Source organism: Ailuropoda melanoleuca, chromosome 2 (genome assembly GCF_002007445.2).
Source record: "Ailuropoda melanoleuca isolate Jingjing chromosome 2, ASM200744v2, whole genome shotgun sequence".
NCBI lineage: Eukaryota > Metazoa > Chordata > Mammalia > Carnivora > Ursidae > Ailuropoda > Ailuropoda melanoleuca.
The window spans coordinates 103,153,616-103,175,752 of NC_048219.1; the positions used below are offsets into that span (position 1 = coordinate 103,153,616).

The 22,137-nt window shown below is 36.7% G+C and overlaps 1 protein-coding gene across 2 annotated transcripts in view; it reads right to left on the reverse strand.

Moving 5' to 3' along the window:
- Positions 1-22,137, reverse strand: part of DPP10 (dipeptidyl peptidase like 10) — a 632,664-nt gene that overhangs the window by 55,623 nt on the left and 554,904 nt on the right. For both annotated transcript variants that reach the window (XM_034654431.1, XM_034654430.1), the window contains 3 exons: positions 21,741-21,848; positions 2,446-2,537; positions 1,235-1,282 (listed from right to left, as the gene is read on the reverse strand). In XM_034654431.1, the coding sequence (XP_034510322.1) occupies positions 1,235-1,282; positions 2,446-2,537; positions 21,741-21,848 (248 nt within the window). The remainder of the gene's footprint in view (positions 1-1,234; positions 1,283-2,445; positions 2,538-21,740; positions 21,849-22,137) is intronic.

The window sequence follows — 22,137 nt, forward strand, 5'->3', positions numbered from 1 at the left end:
ACTTTTCTTCAAGAGTTTCATAAAGTGAGAGAAGTAAAACTTTGATCAAGTAGTTTCAGGACCTTAAAAAATGGTTCAGGACTACCAGTTCCAACCAGAGTATATGCTTCAAGATAGGCTTCTGGTCACCAAAAATTTAAAAAAGTAACCAGTACTCTAATCAAGAACTGTAAACCCAAACTAGAATCAGTCTCTTTAAATAAATAGCTGTTCTTTCTTTGGAAGTCATTGAGAATAGGGGTTCTGGACTCTAAGAGAAAAACAAACAAACAAAAAACACCAAAAAACATAGAAATCACATACTGGGTGAGGTGATAAAAATGAGACATTTGCTTCAGATGAAAGCAGTTTATGCAAAGGGTATGTGGTGAATTAGAGGGAGTTTAGGGTGCTTTAAATGGGCATTCTTACTCTCAAAGGAAAGTTTAGGCTACTGGGTTAAGAATCAGTGGTGACACTTCTACGAACATGATGAATTTCTACTGAGAATATGCCATGGCAGTTTTGACACTTTAAAAATGGATCTGTGAAATGGAAATTAGAAAGTGTATATAAAGTCTAGAATTAAGTTGCTTGCCAGACAAAAATAAAAGTCATTCTTGTGAGGTCCTGGTGAAAGCTTTCTGAGTGAGGAAACATTTTAATACTAAATAGGTATGATCTTAAGTTCCTTTTATGAATATAACTTTCCATCTGGGAAAATTGGGCAGATGAAAACATTTCCCATCTACTGCTTTTTTTAAGCAATGAGCATTCCTGGCTTCGATAACAATCTTACCAGGTTTTATACACTATGGAAAGGGGGGGCACTTTCCCTTGATTCACTCTTCCTCTAGTGTTCACAGTGGTTTTAGTTTGGGAATAAATTGCCAGTGTACAGTGTTAATGCACCGAAAATTCAAAATGAGGCTTAGCAGAAGAAAAGTCAACTGAGGAAAATATGTAAATGCCTATGATGTGGGTAGTTGAGAGAAGCAAACCTTAAAAATATATATATATATTTTGAGACTGAAAGCAGGTGAGGAAAAAAGCAAAGAAGGAGCAGCTAGATGGTCTTCACTTCAGGTCCAACCGTTCAGGCTCGCAAAGGTTCACAGCTGAGAGAGCAGACCCAAGAGTGTGAGGTTTCGTCATGTCAAAAATGAAACTTCAGATTTTTCCATCCTGTCATTAAGCTGTGTAGATGGCCATTGAGAAATCAACCTCTTCAGAGCAGTCCTTGCACCTTGCTTACCTGTACAGCTGCCTCCCTCTGGGAGAAGACTCCGTGCTCAGAAAGTAACTGCCCGGGAAAGAAAACAACACAAACNCAAACATCAGGCACAGACCAGTATTCACCAGGCTGTTTTCACTTGAATTTTCAAACTGTTAAAGAACAGGCAAGAGCTGTTCTATTGTTCAACCATACAACTTTGGTCCATTTGGGAAACACGTTTTTTTGTTGTTGCTGCTGTTGTTTTTTTTTCTTAAAATATCATCATATCGGGGCGCCTGGGTGGCACAGCGGTTAACCGTCTGCCTTCGGCTCAGGGCGTGATCCCGGCGTTATGGGATNACACAAACATCAGGCACAGACCAATATTCACCAGGCTGTTTTCACTTGAATTTTCAAACTGTCAAAGAACAGGCAAGAGCTGTTCTATTGTTCAACCACACAACTTTGGTCCATTTGGGAAACACTTTTTTTTGTTGTTGCTGCTGTTGTTTTTTTTTTCTTAAAATATCATCATATCGGGGCGCCTGGGTGGCACAGCGGTTAAGCGTCTGCCTTTGGCTCAGGGCGTGATCCTGGCGTTATGGGATCGAGCCCCATATCAGGCTCCTCCACTGTGAGCCTGCTTCTTCCCCTCCCACTCCCCCTGCTTGTGTTCCCTCTCTCGCTGGCTGTCTCTATCTCTGTCAAATAAATAAATAAAATCTTTAAAAAAATATCATCATATCACACTTTTCCATGATCTCAGTCTGTCTGAGGGTGTGTACATGTCTCTGTGTACGTGTGTCTTTGCAAGTGTGTCTCTGGGTGAAGGGTAGGGAGAATTGTTAAAGAAAAAGTTGCTCTATACATAGCTGGCTTGTCTGGACTAGGACCACATAAGCAAAACATAAATCTGGCAGAAAAGATTGCATTTGACAGCCCTGACTTCCAACCTGACCAGAGAACCAAAAACGCTCACATTTTTTGAGTAGTTTCATCGTATGCCAAGANATCATATCACACTTTTCCATGATCTCAGTCTGAGGGTGTGTACATGTCTCTGTGTACATGTGTCTTTGCAAGTGTGTCTCTGGGTGAAGGGTAGGGAGAATTGTTAAAGAAAAAGTTGCTCTTTACATAGCTGGCTTGTCTGGACTAGGACCACAGTAAGCAGAACATAAATCTGGCAGAAAAGATTGCATTTGACTGCCCTGGACTTCCAACCTGACCAGAGAACCAAAAACGCTCACATTTTTTGAGTAGTTTCATCGTATGCCAAGATCTTTATCACTTCCCAGTTTCCTGATGTCAGATGTCGCACAGTAATTTGCTCACTTTTACTCTGCAAAGAAATAGAAAATATTGATTTTCTTTTTTATTTAAACAGCATCTCTCTGGTCAACACACAAGTACCAACTGCCTGTGTCACTTTTAATTCTGTAATTCTCAGCACACAAGTAACAACTGCCTGTGTCGCTTTTAATTCTGTAATCCTCAGTTTCTTGTTTTCAGTCTCAAGAATGCACACACATTCATGCAAACATTGACCAGGGGAGGATAGAGCTTCTTCTATTACTGTAGGAAAACCATTCATAAAACACCTCTAGGTGAGGCTTTCCTCTGCATCAGTTTGACATAGGATGTCATCTTGGCATTTGGTACAGACACAGGACTTTGGTAACTCTCATCTCAGATGACTGGCAACTGTGCAGTTTGGATGGGTTTAAATAAAACACTGCAGAACACACTTTATTCTAAATAAATACCATACAATACTTTAAAATTTTACAACATGTTAATCACTTTAAGATTTGTTATTTTCCCACAGTAACTTATTCCTGAGATTGATTCATATTGATGTTTGTGGCCATAGTTTGATTTCACTGCTATATGGTATTTTATATGAATATAGCATAACATTTGTTTTATCAACAGTTGAGCATTTACAAATATTTGCTCTTAGAAAAACAAGTTGCCCATGAACAGTTTTATTAAAGTCTCCTGATGCACATGGCAGGGTTTTTTGAGACAAACACCAGAAAGAGGGATTGGTCATTAGTACACATGTCTTCTACGTAACTGGGTAGTGACAAAATATTTTCCAGACTTGTCCCTATTTACAGTCTACTGGCAATATGAGTTGTCATTGCTCCACGTCTTTATCACTTCCTTACCAACATTAATTTTCTCAGACTATTTAATTTTTTGTCAAATTATATCTCATTCAATTTCTTTTTATTGAGAAAATATTCAAACCTGCAAAAAGGCTGAATGAAAAGTACATGAATATCCATAAGATCATTACCTAGGCTCACCTAATGTCAACAGGTTGAATATTTGCCCTCCTTCTTTTGAATCTTTTAAAAGTAAGCTGCAAACATCAGGGTATTTTTGCCTTAAGTACTTCAATATGCGTCTCTCAAGATTAACACTATTTTTACATATAAGCAAGTCACATATCACACCTATGAATATTAACATTAACGTCATCTAAATATATAGTCTATACCCTAAATTCCACACAGCCCCAAGTAACCCAAATAATTTATATATATATATATATATACACACATATAATGTATTTCATGTTTATATATATATGTGTGTGTGTGTGTATGTACATAATATATATTTAGATAAAATAGATGTCTCAATCAAGGTTTACGTATGATATTGGATTGTTATCTCTCTAGTCTCAAAGAAAAACATTTGTCTTTTTTTATTTCTACAACATTGGCCATTTTTTAGACTCTTGGTCCAGTGGTCTTATAGAATGTTCAGCATTTTGGATTTGTCTGATTGTTTTCTTACGCTTTAATTTAGGCTAAATATTTTTAGCAAGACTATTACAGAGGTGATATCAAATACCTCTTTTGCTTCATATTAGGAAGCATACCATTACATATCTTCCCACTCATGACAATGCGGTTACATATTAACTGTGAGATACAGTCATTGTAAAAATACATTTTGCCTTATAATTAAAAGCGGGATGATACTTGAACATTATATGAATAGCTTTGTCTCCATTAACTTTTCACTCAGTAGGTTTGGCATCCATTCATGACCTTTCCCTGAATAAATTACCATCTCAAAGTGATTTTCTAATTCTAACATCACTTTTATATTTATTAGGTGGCATACTTCTGTAAAGAGAACTTCTGTTTCTCCTTGTATGTGTTTATTCTCATTCTTTCTCTCCCTCCTCTTCATATTACTATACACTTTAGCATGTTTAATGCAATGTTACATTCCATTACTGTTCTTTATGATGAAGAAATTGTCAAAATTGGGTTATCAGGGACTCCTTCAAGTCATCCCGTCTATTCTTTGGAAATGATTACATTGGATTTTGAGCACTTCCATGTTTTATGCACAATCACATGTTCTTAGATCATTTTAGTTCCTCCGCCTCCTATCTGTAATCAATCGTTTCTCCGTGGAGTTTTTTATACTGGATTACGATATTTAGACATAAAGATGCGGGGTTATGTGTGCTCATTGCTACTCTAACATTATTAGTTCTGGGCCTTTTTAGAAGAGATAGATGGATAGCTAGACAGATTTCCCTGTTTTCTGTGTGTGTGCTTATTATCTTCAATTCAGATTCATATCAATTTGATTTATATTCAGGTGCATTTGCTTCTCTTAGTATTTAAACACAGGCTTTGTTTTCCTCATTTTTTGTGTTTAATTTTCTTTTAAAAATATGTAGATGGGGGCACCTGGGTGGCTCAGTTGGTTAAGCGTCTGCCTTCGGTTCAGGTCATGATCCTGGGATCAAGCCCCGAGTTGGGCTCCCTCCTTAGTGGGGAGTCTGCTTCTGCCTCTGCCCCTCCTGCCCCTCCCCTCTACTCGTGCTCTCTCTCTATGGCTCTCTTTCTCTCTCTCTCTCTCGCTCACTCTCAAATAAATACAATCTTTTAAAAAAATATGTAGATGGTTCAAACATATACCATATAAATATATATATATTTATAAAATATATATATATTTATAAAATACATATATATTTATATGGGTGTGTGTATATATATACAGTGCAAGAAGCCTTGGTCTCATGCCATACTCACTCATCATATATAGAAATTTTTTTATTAGGTTCTTATTTATCCTTTTTTGGAGGAAACTTTTTATACCTTAAAGAGTAATATTTTATTTCTTTAATATAAATGTTAGATACACATATACATATAAATCAGAGTATGGGAAATGCTCCATTGTTCTAGATCTTCTTCCATCCTTTTTTTTTTTAAGGTTTTATTTATTCATTTGACAGAGCGCACAAACGGGGAGTGGCAGGGGGGGGGGGGAGAAGCATGACCTGAGCCGAAGGCAGACGCTTAACCAACTGACTACCTAGGTGCCCCTTCTTCAATCCTTTTTATTCTGACATAGTTCTCTGTTGTGTGGGTGTACCATAACTAGCTTCCTAAGAGGTACATATCAAGTAATGCCACAGTGATTAACTCTGTATATACCCTTGTGTTTAATGTGTAGAGAAGTATTGTCAGGATATACTCCTCCATAAGAGAAGTATCATTTTGTACATCTACCAGCAATGGATAAGGTACCTATTTTCCCAGGGACATGTTAAAGAATATGTTGTTCAGTTGTTTAAATTTTGCCCGTCTGATAGATGAGAAATGGTGGTGTGATAGACACTATGATATGCCAACCAGAATGCCCTTCTGGAAGGAAGGACATTGGAGTGGCTAGAAGTGCTGTTAGAAGGCACTCATCTGTAGTCTTCTTTGGGGATTGCTTAGAGTGAAGAAAATGGTCTCAACATACCTCTTTTCAAGGGCAGTCCCCGTCCAAGGACAGCCTAATCAGTATTGGAGTATAGAAGCCCAACCTCTTGCCCTCGTTTGGGACTTCTCTGTGGGCCATTTAGTCTAGAATTCTTATTGGGATCAGCTGAGGCCTTCATTCAGATAGCCCTGCTGCTCAAATTCTGCCCAATTTTCTTTCCTTGCATTCCTTTCCAAACTTATTGATACCCTCTGTAATAATGGTCCTACAGGCTAATCTCAGTTGGCTTCCTGTGAAACTCAACTTGTGACAGGTATATTGGTATAATTTCATTTTGCATTTCTCTTAGGAAAAAAGTTGAACATCATATATACATATACATTTGTATATGTATAATACAACATATATGTCTTTCAGGAATGTTTTGACATTGTCCTCTAGAAGTTTTCTACATTTTGCACATTTATATTTCATATAAATTTAATTTTCATATTCATTACTGTTTCATATTTTGTTGCTAATGTGAATGGCTTTCTATTCCACATTCTTTCTAAATGGTTATTATTTGCAAACAGGAACACTATTCACTTCCATATGCTAAATATCTATCCTGCTATCCCACTGAATACTTTTCCAAATCTTTGGTTCTGGTTTATTCTCATCTGATTTACACAAATGCCTCCCAAAACAATATTATGGACATAGTGTGCATCCTTTCTTGTTTCTGACCTTAATGGGAATGCACTCTATTGGATTATGGACTGAGGCATATATGTTTTATGATGTTAAATTATCCACCAATTCCTATATTAATTTTTTTAAACCAGGAATTGGTGAAATTTTATAAAAGGATTTTTTACAGCAACTGTAAAGAAAACCAATAGCGTAGAACAATTCAAATTGTGTTGGGATTACTTTTGAAAGTATGATGAGATTCTCTTATAAAATCACCTGGGCCTTGGTGCTCCTTTGTGGTGTAGTTCTTTGATGACATTATATTTCTTCTGTGTCATTACTCAATGTAAGCTGTCTGTCTCTCTTGGGGCAGTTTTGGTTAAATGTATTTCCTCATGAAATTGTTCATTTGCTCTAAAGTTTCAAATTAATTGGCATAGAGTTCTGCAAAATACTCTCTCAGGATCTATTAAAATGTCCTTTGTTATTTCCTACCAGTCATTTCTAATTGTATGTGTTTTCTTTCTCATTTTTCCTCAATTGGGCCAGCTTGTGTTTTGTCTTTGTGTGTGTATGCGTGTGTGTGTGTGTTTTCAAAGAGCAAGCATTATTGTTTTTTATTAGTTCTAAATTTGTCTGATTTTGCTGATAGTTTTCTAGCCATTTGGGTTAGGAATTCAACTCATTTAATTTCATTCTTCTATTTTAGTTGTTTAAGTTTGTAAGCTATGAGTTTTATTCTGACATCTGATTCTGAAGAAAGTACTATCATTCTTGTTATTAACTATTTTATAAATCTTGCAAATTTGAAACCTCCAAGGAATTGTTTAATTGGATTTACTTTTAAAAAGTTTCCTAGCCAGAAAACTTGTTTAAAATGTATTCCTGATTTCTAGGTTTATTACATTGTGATCATAGCATGCTTTCATGTAATTTCTACTTTATAGAACTTATTGAGCCTTTAAAATAACTAATACGTGTTCAGTTTTTGTCAATGTTCCCTATTTACTTGAAAAGGATTTACCTCTTATTTGGATATGTTCAACTATATATACACACACACATAGTATACATATATACATATATAACATCAACTTATATATGTATACATGTAAAAATCATATAATGTGAATCATATAATGTGATTAACTTTAAGGATGGTACAAGAAGATGGTACTCATCAAGTAGCTTTTGTGCATTTCTACTTTATGAAGGTAGCTACTGCACTATCCAAGGCATAGATACAGACATTTCTAACTATTATGCCTTCCTTGTGATTTGTGCCCTTGATCATTATAGAGTATCTTCTTGTGCTCCTCTTAATGCTTTGGGGCATGAAAGCTCTCTTGTCTAGCATCAGAATTTAGCCTTTCCAAATCCTTTTGTTTTCAATGTGTATTTCCAAAAAGATTTAATTGCATTAATTTCAAGAACCGATCTTAAAAACATTTTCTTAAAAATTTTGGTACATAAATTAAGCCAAATTACATTTACTGGGTATGACTGATACCTTTTGAAAACTTCTGTCATATTTTATACATTTATTATGGATATCATGTTTAATGAGTTTTTTGTAGGCAGTTTTTTGTAATTTTTTTTAAATGTTCTGAAATTTAGTGCTAGGTTTTTATTTTAGTTTTACATGCTATCATTGTATTACTAACTTTAATAATGCTCTTACCACCCCTGCAAAGTTATCCTTTGTTTCTTGACCATTTCTGTTGTTTTGGTTTATTGCTGGATTATGGTTTTAAATGCTGTCTCTCTTCTGTTCTGCTTCTCTTTTTTAAGAAATCCAATTAAATGTCAGTTCATATTATTTCCCTGTCTTAGCTATTTCTGACCCTCTCTACTTTATTTCATTTTTTATTCATTCTTTCCCTTTATCTTCTTGATACCCACTAGTATATTTTCAGCAATACCTGTTTAGTATTGGTCATCTTTCCATTAATTTATTTGTTATTATTTTGTATTATTTTTTTTTCAATTTCGTTCCTGAAATCTGTTATTGTTTGGTTTACAACTTTTCTTTGTACTTTATGAAGCTTTTTCTGAGTTTTAAGTTTCACATTTGGTAATTTTATATCTACAAGTGCTTATTTAGTAGTATTTAATTCTTTTGGGAGCATTATGTTACTGTATTCTGCTTCATAGTTGATTTGGGGGGAGGGGTATCTTTATCTGTTGAATATTTTTTATTCTCACTTTCAGTTTACCTCATATAGTAACTTTGCATGTCTGTTGCCAGCTCTATTTTCTTCTTTAAAAGAATCTTAGATTTTCTAGGATATAGATGCATAAGGGTAGTGAAAGTTTAGATGACCCACTAGACTTCTAGTACTAGTACCTTAAAAAGCCATGTCCTTAAGGAAGACTATCTCTAGTACCCTAAGAACTTGTTTTTCAAGGAGCACCCTAAGACAGCACCATTAGGAGTAGATGCATATTTTCTGATAGCTATTGATTAATTAATTACCTGCAGGATCCTTAATTTGATATATATAAATTCCCACAATCTGATAGCTATTTTATACACACACACACACGTGTGTGTATATATATATATATGTGTGTGTGTGTGTATATATATATATACATATGTATATGTATGTGTGTGTGTGTGTGTGTGTGTATATATATATATATATGCATTTTTCCCCCCTTCCCTACAGGGTCCTTAATTCTATCACTGGTTTCTAGTTTCCACCTTTCCCTTCTCCAACAGTATCCCAAGAAATGGCTCTGTCAAGCTTTTTCCCCTCTTTCTTAGGTGGTAATATTTAAAAATCATTGTATTTGGCTTTGTGCATTGTCAAGGTACTTCACTTTAATTCCTCGTCTCAGTGGTGACTTTTATTTTTAAATTTTTTAAAAATTTTTGTTTTATTTATTTATTTTTATTTAAGTCTAATTGACATAAAATATCTTGTAATTTCAGGGGTACCTCATGATATTTCAATATTTTTACACATTAGGAAATGACCCCCAGGTTAATTAAGTCTGGTAACTTATCTGTCAATATACAGAGTTTCAATGCTGATTTTTAAAAAGGAATATAACTAATGGTCTACTACTAATGGTCTACTACTAATTAATGCTAAATTACCTAAGTTTTTGGTGAAAGCCTTTATCAGCTTAAAGAAGTTGTCTTTGTTTCTATATTTCTAAGGATTTTAAATATGGATTTTGTGGAATTTATTGGAGGCTGTTTCTACATCTATAAGACGATTATTATCTTTTCATGTAGATGCAAATGCAGTGAATTAAATTACAGATATTTAAATTTTAATCAAACTTAGCATTCCTGCATGAAAAATAATAAATTTTTTAATCCACTGAAGAATTTGGTTTATATCCACCAGGGCAAACCTGGGCTATGGAATAAGTTGAACCTCATTTCACATATAATAGCATACCTATCTTTTATAGTTCTATAGTTGTAAGACTGAACTATTTTCCATTAATGCATATCAGATTATATCACAGCAGTGAGCATATTACTTTTGATCTGGACTTTAGGTAAATAATGCAAATCAGAATATGGTAGCCATATAGTAAGTTCAAAGTAAATGGCAAGGAACTTGACTAGTCTTCACAAGGGAGGTGTCTGTATCTCAGTTTTCAGTCCACCTTCAAAAGACAAGCAGTCGCAGCCAAGATAATTTAACAAAGCAGGAAAGAATAGTCATTTTTACTGCACAGTAATCATTCTTTCCATGCAACTATGATCTCTATTATATTAACTTGGTGGAACAGAAAAAATGATTATTAGTATGAAAGCACAGTAGAATTTTGACAAGGGCAACATGGCAATGTACTTTAAACTCGCATTTCACGTTTAATTTTAGAAAAAACAGCAGTAAAAATAATGATTTCCTTCACTAGAGGGATGACAATCTAAGATGCAGATAAAGTGTTTTTATTCCCAAATAAAATAAAATTTGGGAATAAGACATCACATTAGACACTAGACACCATTAGACATCAGGTATCTCTCCTCAAATTGGTATAGATTTTCTCTTACTCAGAAAAATTAAATATAAATCTTGTATTTCTATTTAAAAATTTGAAAGATACTGGTATCAGTGAAAATTTAATAATGCATGTGCTTCTTACCTGATTACACACTGTTCATTCAAATTTCTTATATTAAATTCTGTTGAACTTCTACAGCTTCCAAACAAGTGAAATACTGTAGTGCTTAAAAATAGCATGCTTTAATTTACTGTCTATCACATGAGGTGAGCTAATTGTTTTCAGACAATGTCCTAATCAGATGTAATAGTGAAATTTAATGAAAAAATTTATTGAGTTGATTAGGTGATAGAATTGTGAATTGGGGGCATGCCATTTTCTATAGTATTTGTAATGAATAATGGCATTTAAAATTGTTCCAAGTGAAATCATCAGCGCTCATGAGCAAAGCTTTCTATTGCTGCACAGAGAAAGAGAATGGATTCACCAACATATATAATTTTTCATTTAACACAATTTAGGAAGATGACAGGGCAATTCCTTATGTTTATGAATTTGAACCACTTAACATGATTGAAACTCTGCTTACTTCATATTTTGAGAAAAAGGTAGCCATGTCTTTGACAAAACCTTTTACTTAACTGCAGCCTGAATTACAGGATGCAAGACATTAGAGTTCCAGATAGGGCAACTCAGAAGTTAAAGGTCTACATAAGGAATACAAAATCCTCCATATTTTCTGAAGCAATCACAAGTTTAATGGTTTGGGTAAAGAGTTCTGCATCGTTGTTTGATTCAGGGACTACATAAATTGATATTAATATTTGAAATATTAATACCATATCATATTATCATAATATCATATTAATAGAATACACATTCTACTCAAAAGAACAATTACTTTATATTTTTGGAAAAGCTAGTTTTTATTTTTATTAATATTGTCTTTAATGCAACATATAAAAGTAGAGAAATTCTGCTATTACATATTCATAGTGAAAGTACTCTAGAAATAAAAAATACATATGTATGTACATATATATTGGTGTGTATATATATTTGTGTGTGTATATATTAGTATATATATATGAGCTTAGAAATATTTTACTTTTGATGCAGGAATTCCAGTTCTGTTAATCAAAACTAAATAAATAGAGATAAGAAATGTCTGACAGGGAGGAGGTTAAGATGGCGGAGGAGTAGGGGACCCCTTTTTCAGCCGGTCCCCTGAGTTGAGCTGGATAGGTACCAGACCAGCAGGAATATCCACGGAATCAGCCTGAGACGCAGGAAGATACATCTGGATCTCTACAAATGAACATCTCCAGCGCTGAGTATCGAGGTACGAAGCGGGGAGCCGTGAAACCGCGCACAGATATCGGAAGCTAAACAGAAGGGGGAGGGAGCCGCCGTGTCAGGGCGCCGGGAAGCGGTAGCCACCTGCAAGGGGGAGCGGACAGACCGCGGACCCGCACGCTTGAGACAGCAGGCTGAGAAGGGAGCTCCGGGAGCGCACGCGGGACGGCTGGCGGTTGGCGGGCCACCTGCACGGGGGAGCAGGCGGACTCGCGGACGGCACCCGCGAGACAACAGACTTAGAACGCGAGCTCCAGGAGCGCGCGCGCAGGGCGGCTGGCGGGCCACCTGCACCGGGGAGCGGGCGGACCGCGGACCCGCACTCTGGAAACGGCAGACTGAGTCCGTGAGCCGGGAGCGTGCACCACCAAGCATCTCACGGAGCTCCGGAGCTCCGGTGTGCTCACTGGATCGAGGCTGAGACCGGGAGCTCCGGGAGCGTCCGCGGGGCGGCTGGCGGCTGGAGGGCCACCTGCACGGGGGAGCAGGCGGACTCGCGGTCAGCACCCGTGAGACACCAGACTGAGACGGGGAGCTCCGGGAGCCCGCGCGGGGCGGCTGGCGGCGGGCGGGGTTGGAAACACAAAGGACAGAGACGTGCCGGCCCTGGAAGTGAGGGCTGGGACGCCGGGTGTGGGGCGCACAGCCCGGGATGCTGCAGGGTTGAGCAGCACCAACAGAAACAGAGTTAAAGTGGCCAGAACATCAGTGGAGAACGATCCGCGATCCCTCTGTTCTGAGACAGAGGCTGAATTTCAGCCGCTGCTGCTCTCTCAGAAGAGGCATAGCAAACCGCCAGGGAAAGCCGCCAGAGAACAAAAGCCCGGAAATACCGGCTCACAGGGTGCCCATCCCCATCCCCCCTCGCAAGGGACACAGAGACTCTACCCAAACAGGGTTTTCTGAGTACCGGCAGGCAGGCCCCTCCCCCAGAAGGCAGGCTGAAAAATCAAGAAGCCCACAACCCGGAGCGCCTGAGTGGCGCAGTCACCAAGCACCTGTCTTCGGATTAGGGTGTGTTTACAACGTTCCGGAAAGGAGTCCCTCATCGGGCTTCTCCACCGGGAACCTGCTTCTTCCTCTCCCACTCCTCTGCTTGGGTTCCCTTTCTTGCTGACTGTCTCTCTCTCTCTCAAATAAATAAATAAACTCTTTAAGGAAGAAGCCCACATCCCTAAGATCTCTATAAAACAAGGGCGCACGGCCTGGGTCCCAGTCAACACTTGGGCTCTGGACAACCCTGCAATCTCTCTTCATCAGAATGACGAGAAGGAGAAGTCCCCCCCAGCAAAGAAAAGATAATGAGTCTGTGGCCTCTGCCACAGAATTGGCCTCGGCCACAGAATTAATACATATGGATGTATCCCAATTATCAGAAATGGAATTCAGAGCAACAATGGTCAAGATGATGAGTAAACTTGAAAAAAGCATCAGAGAAAGCGTTGCTGAGAATATAGAATCCCTAAGGGCAGAAATGAGAGCGAATCTGACAGAAATTAAAAATTCTATGGGCCAAATACAGTCAAAACTAGAGGCTCTGACGGCCAGGGTCACCGAGGCAGAGGAACGCGTTAGCGAATTGGAGGATGGGTTAGTAGAAGAAAAAACGAAAATAGAAGCTGGTCTTAAAAAAATCCACGCCCACGAATGTAGATTACGGGAGATTACTGACTCTATGAAACGATCCAATGTCAGAATCATCGGCATCCCTGAAGGGGTGGAGAAAAACAGAGGTCTAGAAGAGATATTTGAACAAATTGTAGCTGAAAACTTCCCTAATCTAGCAAGGGAAACAAGCATTCGTGTCCAAGAGGCAGAGAGGACCCCATCCAAGCTCAACCAGGACAAACCTACGCCACGGCATGTCATAGTGCAATTCGCAAATATTAGATCCAAGGATACAGTATTGAAAGCGGCCAGGGCAAAGAAATTTCTCACGTACCAAGGCAAAGGTATCAGGATTACGTCAGACCTGTCTACAGAGACCTGGAATGAGAGAAAGGCTTGGGGGGGCATTTTTAAAGCTCTTTCAGAGAAAAACATGCAGCCAAGGATCCTTTATCCAGCAAAGCTGTCATTCAGAATTGATGGAGAAATAAAGACGTTCCAAAATCGCCAATCATTAACCAATTTCGTAACCACGAAACCAGCCCTACAGGAGATATTAAGGGGGGCTCTATAAAGGTAAAAAGGCCCCAAGAGTGATACAGAGCAGCAAGTCACAACCGATACAAAGACTTTAAAGAGAAATGGCATCATTAAAATCATATCTGTCAATAATCTCTATCAATCTAAATGGCTTAAACTCTCCCATAAAACGCCACAGGGTTGCAGATTGGATAAAAAGACATGACCCATCCATTTGCTGTCTACAAGAGACTCATTTTGAACCCAAAGATGCATTCAGACTTAGAGTAAGGGGATGGAGTACCATCTTCCACGCAAATGGACCTCAAAAGAAAGCTGGAGTAGCAATTCTCATATCAGATAGACTGGATTTTAAACTAGAGGCCATAGAGAGAGATACAGAAGGGCACTATATTATTCTTAAAGGAAGTATTCAACAAGTGGATATGACAATTATTAATATATATGCCCCCAACAGGGGAGCAGCAAGATACACAAGCCAACTCTTAACCAAAATAAAGAGACATATAGATAAGAACACAGTAATAGTAGGGGACCTCAACACCCCACTATCAGAAATAGACAGAACACCCTGGCAAAAACTAAGCAAAGAATCAAAGGCTTTGAATGCCATACTCGACGAGTTGGACCTCATAGATATATATAGAACACTACACCCCAGAACCAAAGAATACTCATTCTATTCAAATGCCCATGGAACATTCTCAAGAATAGATCATGCTCTGGGACACAAAACAGGTCTCAGCCAATACCAAAAGATTGAAATTATCCCCTGCATATTCTCAGACCACAACGCTCTGAAATTGGAACTCAACCACAAGGAAAAACCTGGAAGAAACTCAAACACTTGGAGGCTAAGAACCATCCTGCTCAAGAATGACTCGATAAACCAGGAAATCAAAAAACAAATTAAACAATTTATGGAGACCAACGAGAATGAATACACAACGGTCCAAAACCTATGGGATACTGCAAAGGCAGTCCTAAGGGGGAAATACATAGCCATCCAAGCCTCACTCAAAAGAATAGAAAAATCTAAAATGCAGTTTCTATATTCTCACCTCAAGAAACTGGAACAGCAACAGAGGGACAGGCCTAACCCACTGACAAGGAAGGAGTTGACCAAGATTAGAGCAGAAATCAATGAATTAGAGACCAGAACCACAGTAGAGCAGATCAACAGGACTAGAAGCTGGTTCTTTGAGAGAATCCATAAAATTGATAGACCACTGGCAAAACTTGTCCAAAAACAAAGAGAAAGGACTGAGATTATTAAAATTATGACTGAAAAGGGAGAGGTCACGACCAGCACCATTGAAATTGCAAGGATTATTAGAAACTTTTATCAACAGCTATATGCCAAAAAACTAAACAATCTGGAAGAGATGGAGGCCTTCCTGGAAACCTATAAACTACCAAGACTGAAACAGGAAGAAATAGATTTCTTAAATAGGCCAATTAACTATGAAGAAATTGAGTCAGTGATAAACAACCTTCCAAATAATAAAACTCCAGGCCCAGACGGTTTTCCTGGGGAATTCTACCAAACATTCAAAGAAGAAATAATACCTATTCTCCTAAAGCTATTTCAAAAAATAGAAACAGAAGGAAAGCTACCAAACTCATTCTATGAGGCTAATATTACCTTGATCCCCAAACCAGGCAAAGACCCCCTCAAAAAGGAGAATTACAGACCGATTTCTCTAATGAATATGGATGCCAAAATCCTCAACAAGATCCTTGCTAATAGAATCCAACAGTACATTAAAAGGATTATCCATCATGACCAAGTGGGATTCATACCTGGGATGCAAGCATGGTTCAACACTCGCAAATCAATCAATGTGATACATCATATCAACAAGAAAAGACTCAAGAACCATATGATCCTCTCAATTGATGCAGAAAAAGCATTTGACAAAATACAGCATCCTTTCCTGATTAAAACCCTTCAGAGTGTAGGAATAGAGGGTACATTTCTCAATCTCATAAAAGCCATCTATGAAAAGCCTACTGCAAGCATTATTCTCAATGGGGAAAAGCTGGAAGCCTTTCCCTTAAGATCAGGAACACGACAAGGATGCCCACTCTCGCCACTATTATTCAACATAGTACTAGAAGTCCTTGCAACAGCAATCAGAAGACAAAAAGGGATCAAAGGTATCCAAATCGGCAAAGAAGAAGTCAAACTGTCTCTCTTTGCAGATGACATGATACTCTATATGGAAAACCCAAAGGAATCCACTCCCAAACTATTAGAAGTTATAGAACAATTCAGTAAGGTGGCAGGATACAAAATCAATGCCCAGAAATCAGTTGCATTTCTATACACGAATAACGAGACTGAAGAAAGAGAAATTAGGGAATCCATCCCATTTACAATAACACCAAAAACCATGCGTTACCTTGGAATTAACTTAACCAGAGACGTAAAGGACCTATATGCTAGAAACTATAGATCACTTTTGAAAGATATTGAGGAAGACATAAAAAGATGGAAAAATATTCCATGCTCATGGATTGGAAGAATTAACATAGTTAAAATGTCCATACTACCCAGAGCAATCTACACTTTCAATGCTATCCCGATCAAAATACCGAGGACATTTTTCAAAGAACTGGAACAAATAGTCCTTAAATTTGTATGGAACCAGAAAAGGCCCCGAATCTCCAAGGAACTGTTGAAAAGGAAAAACAAAGCTGGGGGCATCACAATGCCGGATTTCGAGCTGTACTACAAAGCTGTGATCACAAAGACAGCATGGTACTGGCACAAAAACAGACACATCGACCAATGGAACAGAATAGAGAACCCAGAAATGGACCCTCGGCTCTTTGGGCAACTAATCTTTGATAAAGCAGGAAAAAACATCCGGTGGAAAAAAGACAGTCTCTTCAATAAATGGTGCTGGGAAAATTGGACAGCTACATGCAAAAGAATGAAACTTGACCACTCTCTCACACCATACACAAAAATAAACTCCAAATGGATGAAAGACCTCAATGTGAGACAGGAATCCATCAAAATTCTAGAGGAGAACATAGGCAACAACTTCTATGACATCGGCCAGAGCAACCTTTTTCACGACACATCTCCAAAGGCAAGAGAAATAAAAGATAAAATGAACTTATGGGACTTTATCAGGATAAAGAGCTTCTGCACAGCCAAGGAAACAGTCAAAAAAACTAAGAGACAGCCCACGGAATGGGAGAATATATTTGCAAAGGACACCACAGATAAAGGACTGGTATCCAAGATCTACAAAGAACTTCTCAAACTCAATACACGAGAAACAAATAAACAAATCATAAAATGGGCAGAAGATATGAACAGACACTTTTCCAATGAAGACATACAAATGGCTAACAGACACATGAAAAAATGTTCAAAATCATTAGCCATCAGGGAAATTCAAATCAAAACCACACTGAGATACCACCTTACGCCAGTTAGAATGGCAAAGATAGACAAGGCAAGAAACAACAATTGTTGGAGAGGATGTGGAGAAAGGGGATCCCTCCTACATTGTTGGTGGGAATGCAAGTTGGTACAGCCACTCTGGAAAACAGTGTGGAGGTCCCTTAAAAAGTTAAAAATTGAACTACCCTATGACCCAGCCATTGCACTACTGGGTGTTTACCCCAAAGATACAGACGTAGTAAAGAGAAGGGCCATATGCACCCCAATGTTCATAGCTGCATTGTCCACAATAGCCAAATCATGGAAGGAGCCGAGATGCCCTTCAACAGATGACTGGATTAAGAAGCTGTGGTCCATATATACAATGGAATATTACTCAGCTATCAGAAAGAACGAATTCTCAACATTTGCTGCAACATGGACGGCACTGGAGGAGATAATGCTAAGTGAAATAAGTCAAGCAGAGAAAGACAATTATCATATGATTTCTCTCATCTATGGAACATAAGAACTAGGAGGATCGGTAGGGGAAGAAAGGGATAAAGAAAAGGGGGGTAATCAGAGGGGGGAATGAAACATGAGAGACTATGGACTATGGGAAACAAACTGGGGACTTCAGAGGGGAGGGGGTGGGGGAAGGGGATGGACTGGTGGTGGGTAGTAAGGAGGGCACGTATTGCATGGTGCACTGGGTGTTATACGCAACTAATGAAGCATCAAACTTTACATCAGAATCAGGGGATGTAACTGTATGGTGATTAACATAATATAATAAAATAAAATTAATTATAAAAAAAAAAAAAAACTAAATAAATAATCCATAATATAATGTAGCTTTTTGTGCAGTGACAGATATAATTACAGCAAAATGCCACTGAATTTTACACTGAATAATACTGGTTAAGTATCTACATCCAGTCAACTAAATATTAATCTTCTAAAGAACTGTTTTTCAAAATTATGCAGCATTATGGGAAAAGTATGCTTTATAATTAGAATTTAAAATATCAGAATGAAATACTATAGTTTACATAAAATTATAATTTTGTCCAAAATGAGAAAACTACATAAATTCTTTCTGCTTTTATTTTTTGAAATTACTGTAGTAAGGATCAATCACCTTTGTATATGAGAAAAAAAAACCACTAAAATATTTATAATGACAACCATCACACTCTATAATGAAATAGCCTGAAAGACTAACTTTATAACCTGGTCTCTAATTAATAGTTTTTATCTACCTACTCATTGTGAAAGAGAGCAAAATGTTTGCAAAAGTTTACTAATTTCATTTAGTAAGATACTTCAAACAGATAAATATATTTTCAGTCAGTGAGGAAGCTCTCAAATTAGCTAAGCATCAAATACTGCAAGGGTAGTCATCCTGATTGTTGGCTGTCAAACCCTCTGTTCCTGTCAGTTCTCACTTTCAGCATGTCAAGTGAAAAAAGAGAGGTTAAAAATCATCAATGTCAGTATGCATTACTGTTTAGACTGTAAATTATTATACTATTTTTGGAGAGCCAATTTGGAACTCCATATCAAAACCTAAACAAATACGTTTGTACACATATGTTTTGCCTAGGTATCTTTTGATACCTTAAGATATATTTTTGTGGTAATAATCACAAATAAGTATGTATAAGAATGTTTATCTCTGAAAAATTTCTAGTATCAAAATTAGAGTAACTTTAATGATGATTAAAATTGATTCATTTAAAAATAGTATGGTAAATCTATCTGGCAGAATGTTGAACAGCTATTAAAACTATACTTAAGAATATTAAATATTAAGAGTATAATAAATGATGTAAAGGTTCTTATACATTATTCTTTAAATACTACAAATACACATATATGCTTTGATTATAATATTTAAGGGAAAATCAAATATTTTTAATGTTAAAAGGAATTAGAAGTATATATATATACCAATTGATTTATAGTGTGAGAGTGTGGGGTGATGAGATTGTGTTTGATTTTAAATTAGTCCAATTAATTCAGTTTAGAATTGTACAGATCTTTATAGCATATATATGTGTCAATATGGTAATCATAAATGATTCATAAAAGAGCTTTTTTGGTAAGCTATTTAAAAAATTGAGGCAAAGGAATTCAAACTATTTACTAAGATTGTGTGGGTGTGTGGACTTAGGTATAACTTATTTGTCTAACCACTGACCTCTAACTCATTAACAAAGTAGATTAATTTCATCCACATTGCCAAATATCCATAAACAATTGTGCAGTCATGTTTATTTCTCAGTGAGGCAAGCCACAGATTCTGAACTGCAACCAGAATAGATCAAAATGTTTTCTACTTCAATGAAAGCTTTGTTACAATCTTCATATGGAAGAGGAACAAAGTAAACACATCTGCTCTATGAAGTTGTTCTGAACATTTCAGAAATAATGAATTAGACTGCATGTCAGGATCATTTGATAGGGGGCAAAGGTATTTCTTTCTAAGGCTTATAAAGGAACTTCTGTTAGGTTCATAAATATCTCAATTCCTGCATGCCAGCATCAGCACCCCCATTCCCTGCCAATCCCACACTTTTTAAAAGACACTATTTCTCTTCTTAATTTGTTGAATAGATTGTCTTCTTGGACTTGTATATATAAAGATGTATTACACATTTTTCCCTATCCTTCATTCCCTATCTTATAAATATTTACAATTTGTATGTAATTTTGACCACCTGGGTTTTCACACAATTTCTTGAATATAAAATACTGGGGTTAAAAATTTTAATAAAATATCACAGTCAATTTTAAGATTTGGAAAGTGTGATTTATTATTTTGGGCCAAAATATCTTCCTAGCATTTATGATAACAAAGTTTACTATTAGCTAGCAAAAGTTAATCAGGTAGAGCACTTTGCTAGTGAAGCTTCCTCCAGTTCACATTTAAAAAAAAAAGAAAAAGAGTTCCCTGAGTCCTGTCTGATATAATCATTTTAATAGATATAAAATTGTCAAAAAGTTTATGCATATGTAACTAGACACATTTATTTAGGACATAAATGAGATCACATTATACATTAGTCTATAACCTGGTTTTCCAACGTAATGATAGACTATGAAAATTAATCTACACCTCTGTTGTGGAAATTATACATGTTCCAAGTTATTTATTTCAGCTTTGATTAAAATTAAAGTCCTGACAATTATTTTAATAGGTACAGACCTTAGACAAGTGTTAAATTTTAAACTACCAACACAAGATTTTGAGAATTCAAGGCACTAAGTTGCTGAACATAAATAGGTATATAGATAATGATATATTTTGAGAATATGCACAAGACTTGAAGGTTCTAACGACAGAAAAGTAGCCAGGTTATTTAAGGGATCTTTTGGCACATTTATATTTACTCTATATTTTGTTAAGTATGTAATTGATTCTTGGCTAGTTTGTTTGTAAACTTTCTTGGAGGATTCCAATTTATCCACAACGTTTTATCTTTATAAATTATCTTTTACCTTTAGACTAGGATATTTATTTGATTTGGAAGGAAACTAGTTCTCATGAATACTTGTTATTGACCATTACATTCAAATTCACTTATTAACCTTGTATTATTTTAACCATTTCTGAATTCTCTAATTTTTAAATAATTGGATGAAACTGTACAAACTGCTAACTCATTTGGAATTTAAAGGAAAAATAACCCTTTCCTTTTTATCAGAAAGTCTATAAAAATATAGCACAGACTCTGTGTCTTTATCTTGGTTTTTCAAATCTGCATTATATTACCTTGTAAGTATATATATATATATGGTAATGTATTCAACTATTCAACTTTTTGATGGACATTGAGTTTGCTTCAAATATTTAAAACACTTATAGTACCTTGAAAATACTGCTTGTACAAAATAAGAAATGTATATTTGTTGAATGAAGAATTTTCTATAGATTGTCCTCAAGTCTATGAAAGTAGGGGTTGGGTAATTTTCATGTATTCAATTCTAGATCCCAACGCCCTCACCTCTTAGCATATGTGTGTGACTCAATAATTCTATTGAGTGTTGAGACTGTTTTGTGGTAAGGGGCAGTTTGAATTTATAGCTATAGAGGGGGATCCTCTTCCTAAAACTTAGTCCTTGGGTTAAATATATGGATTTCACAGGCATTAACTGTAGGTTCAGAATATGCCACAAGAATTGTACCATGAGCATGACAACGACACCAAACAGAAGGAAGCCAGCACTTACCTGGACGAGAAACATTGCTATGTGGTGAAATTCTCCACGGCCCCCTTGCTTAACAGGAACTGTCATAAAGAATTTGCTGCCATCTCTAGAAAACACAGGCTCTTCATTCTAAAAGACAAAAGTGCATATAACAGTCTCAAGATGGTATGTGCTTTGTGCTGCCAACCATTGCTAATTCAAGCATGGGTTGAATCAACCATTTTTGATTTTGAATTGCTTTAGGAAATGGTCAAATTATCTCTAAAAATAATGTGAATGCACCACCACCATCTATCTTCAGAAATTTTTCATGTTTCCCAACTAGAAACTGTGCCCATTAAACAATAACTTCCCATTCCGCCCTGCCTTACATCCCGTCAGTCCCCTTTCTCTCTCTTTGATCTGGATTACCATAAGA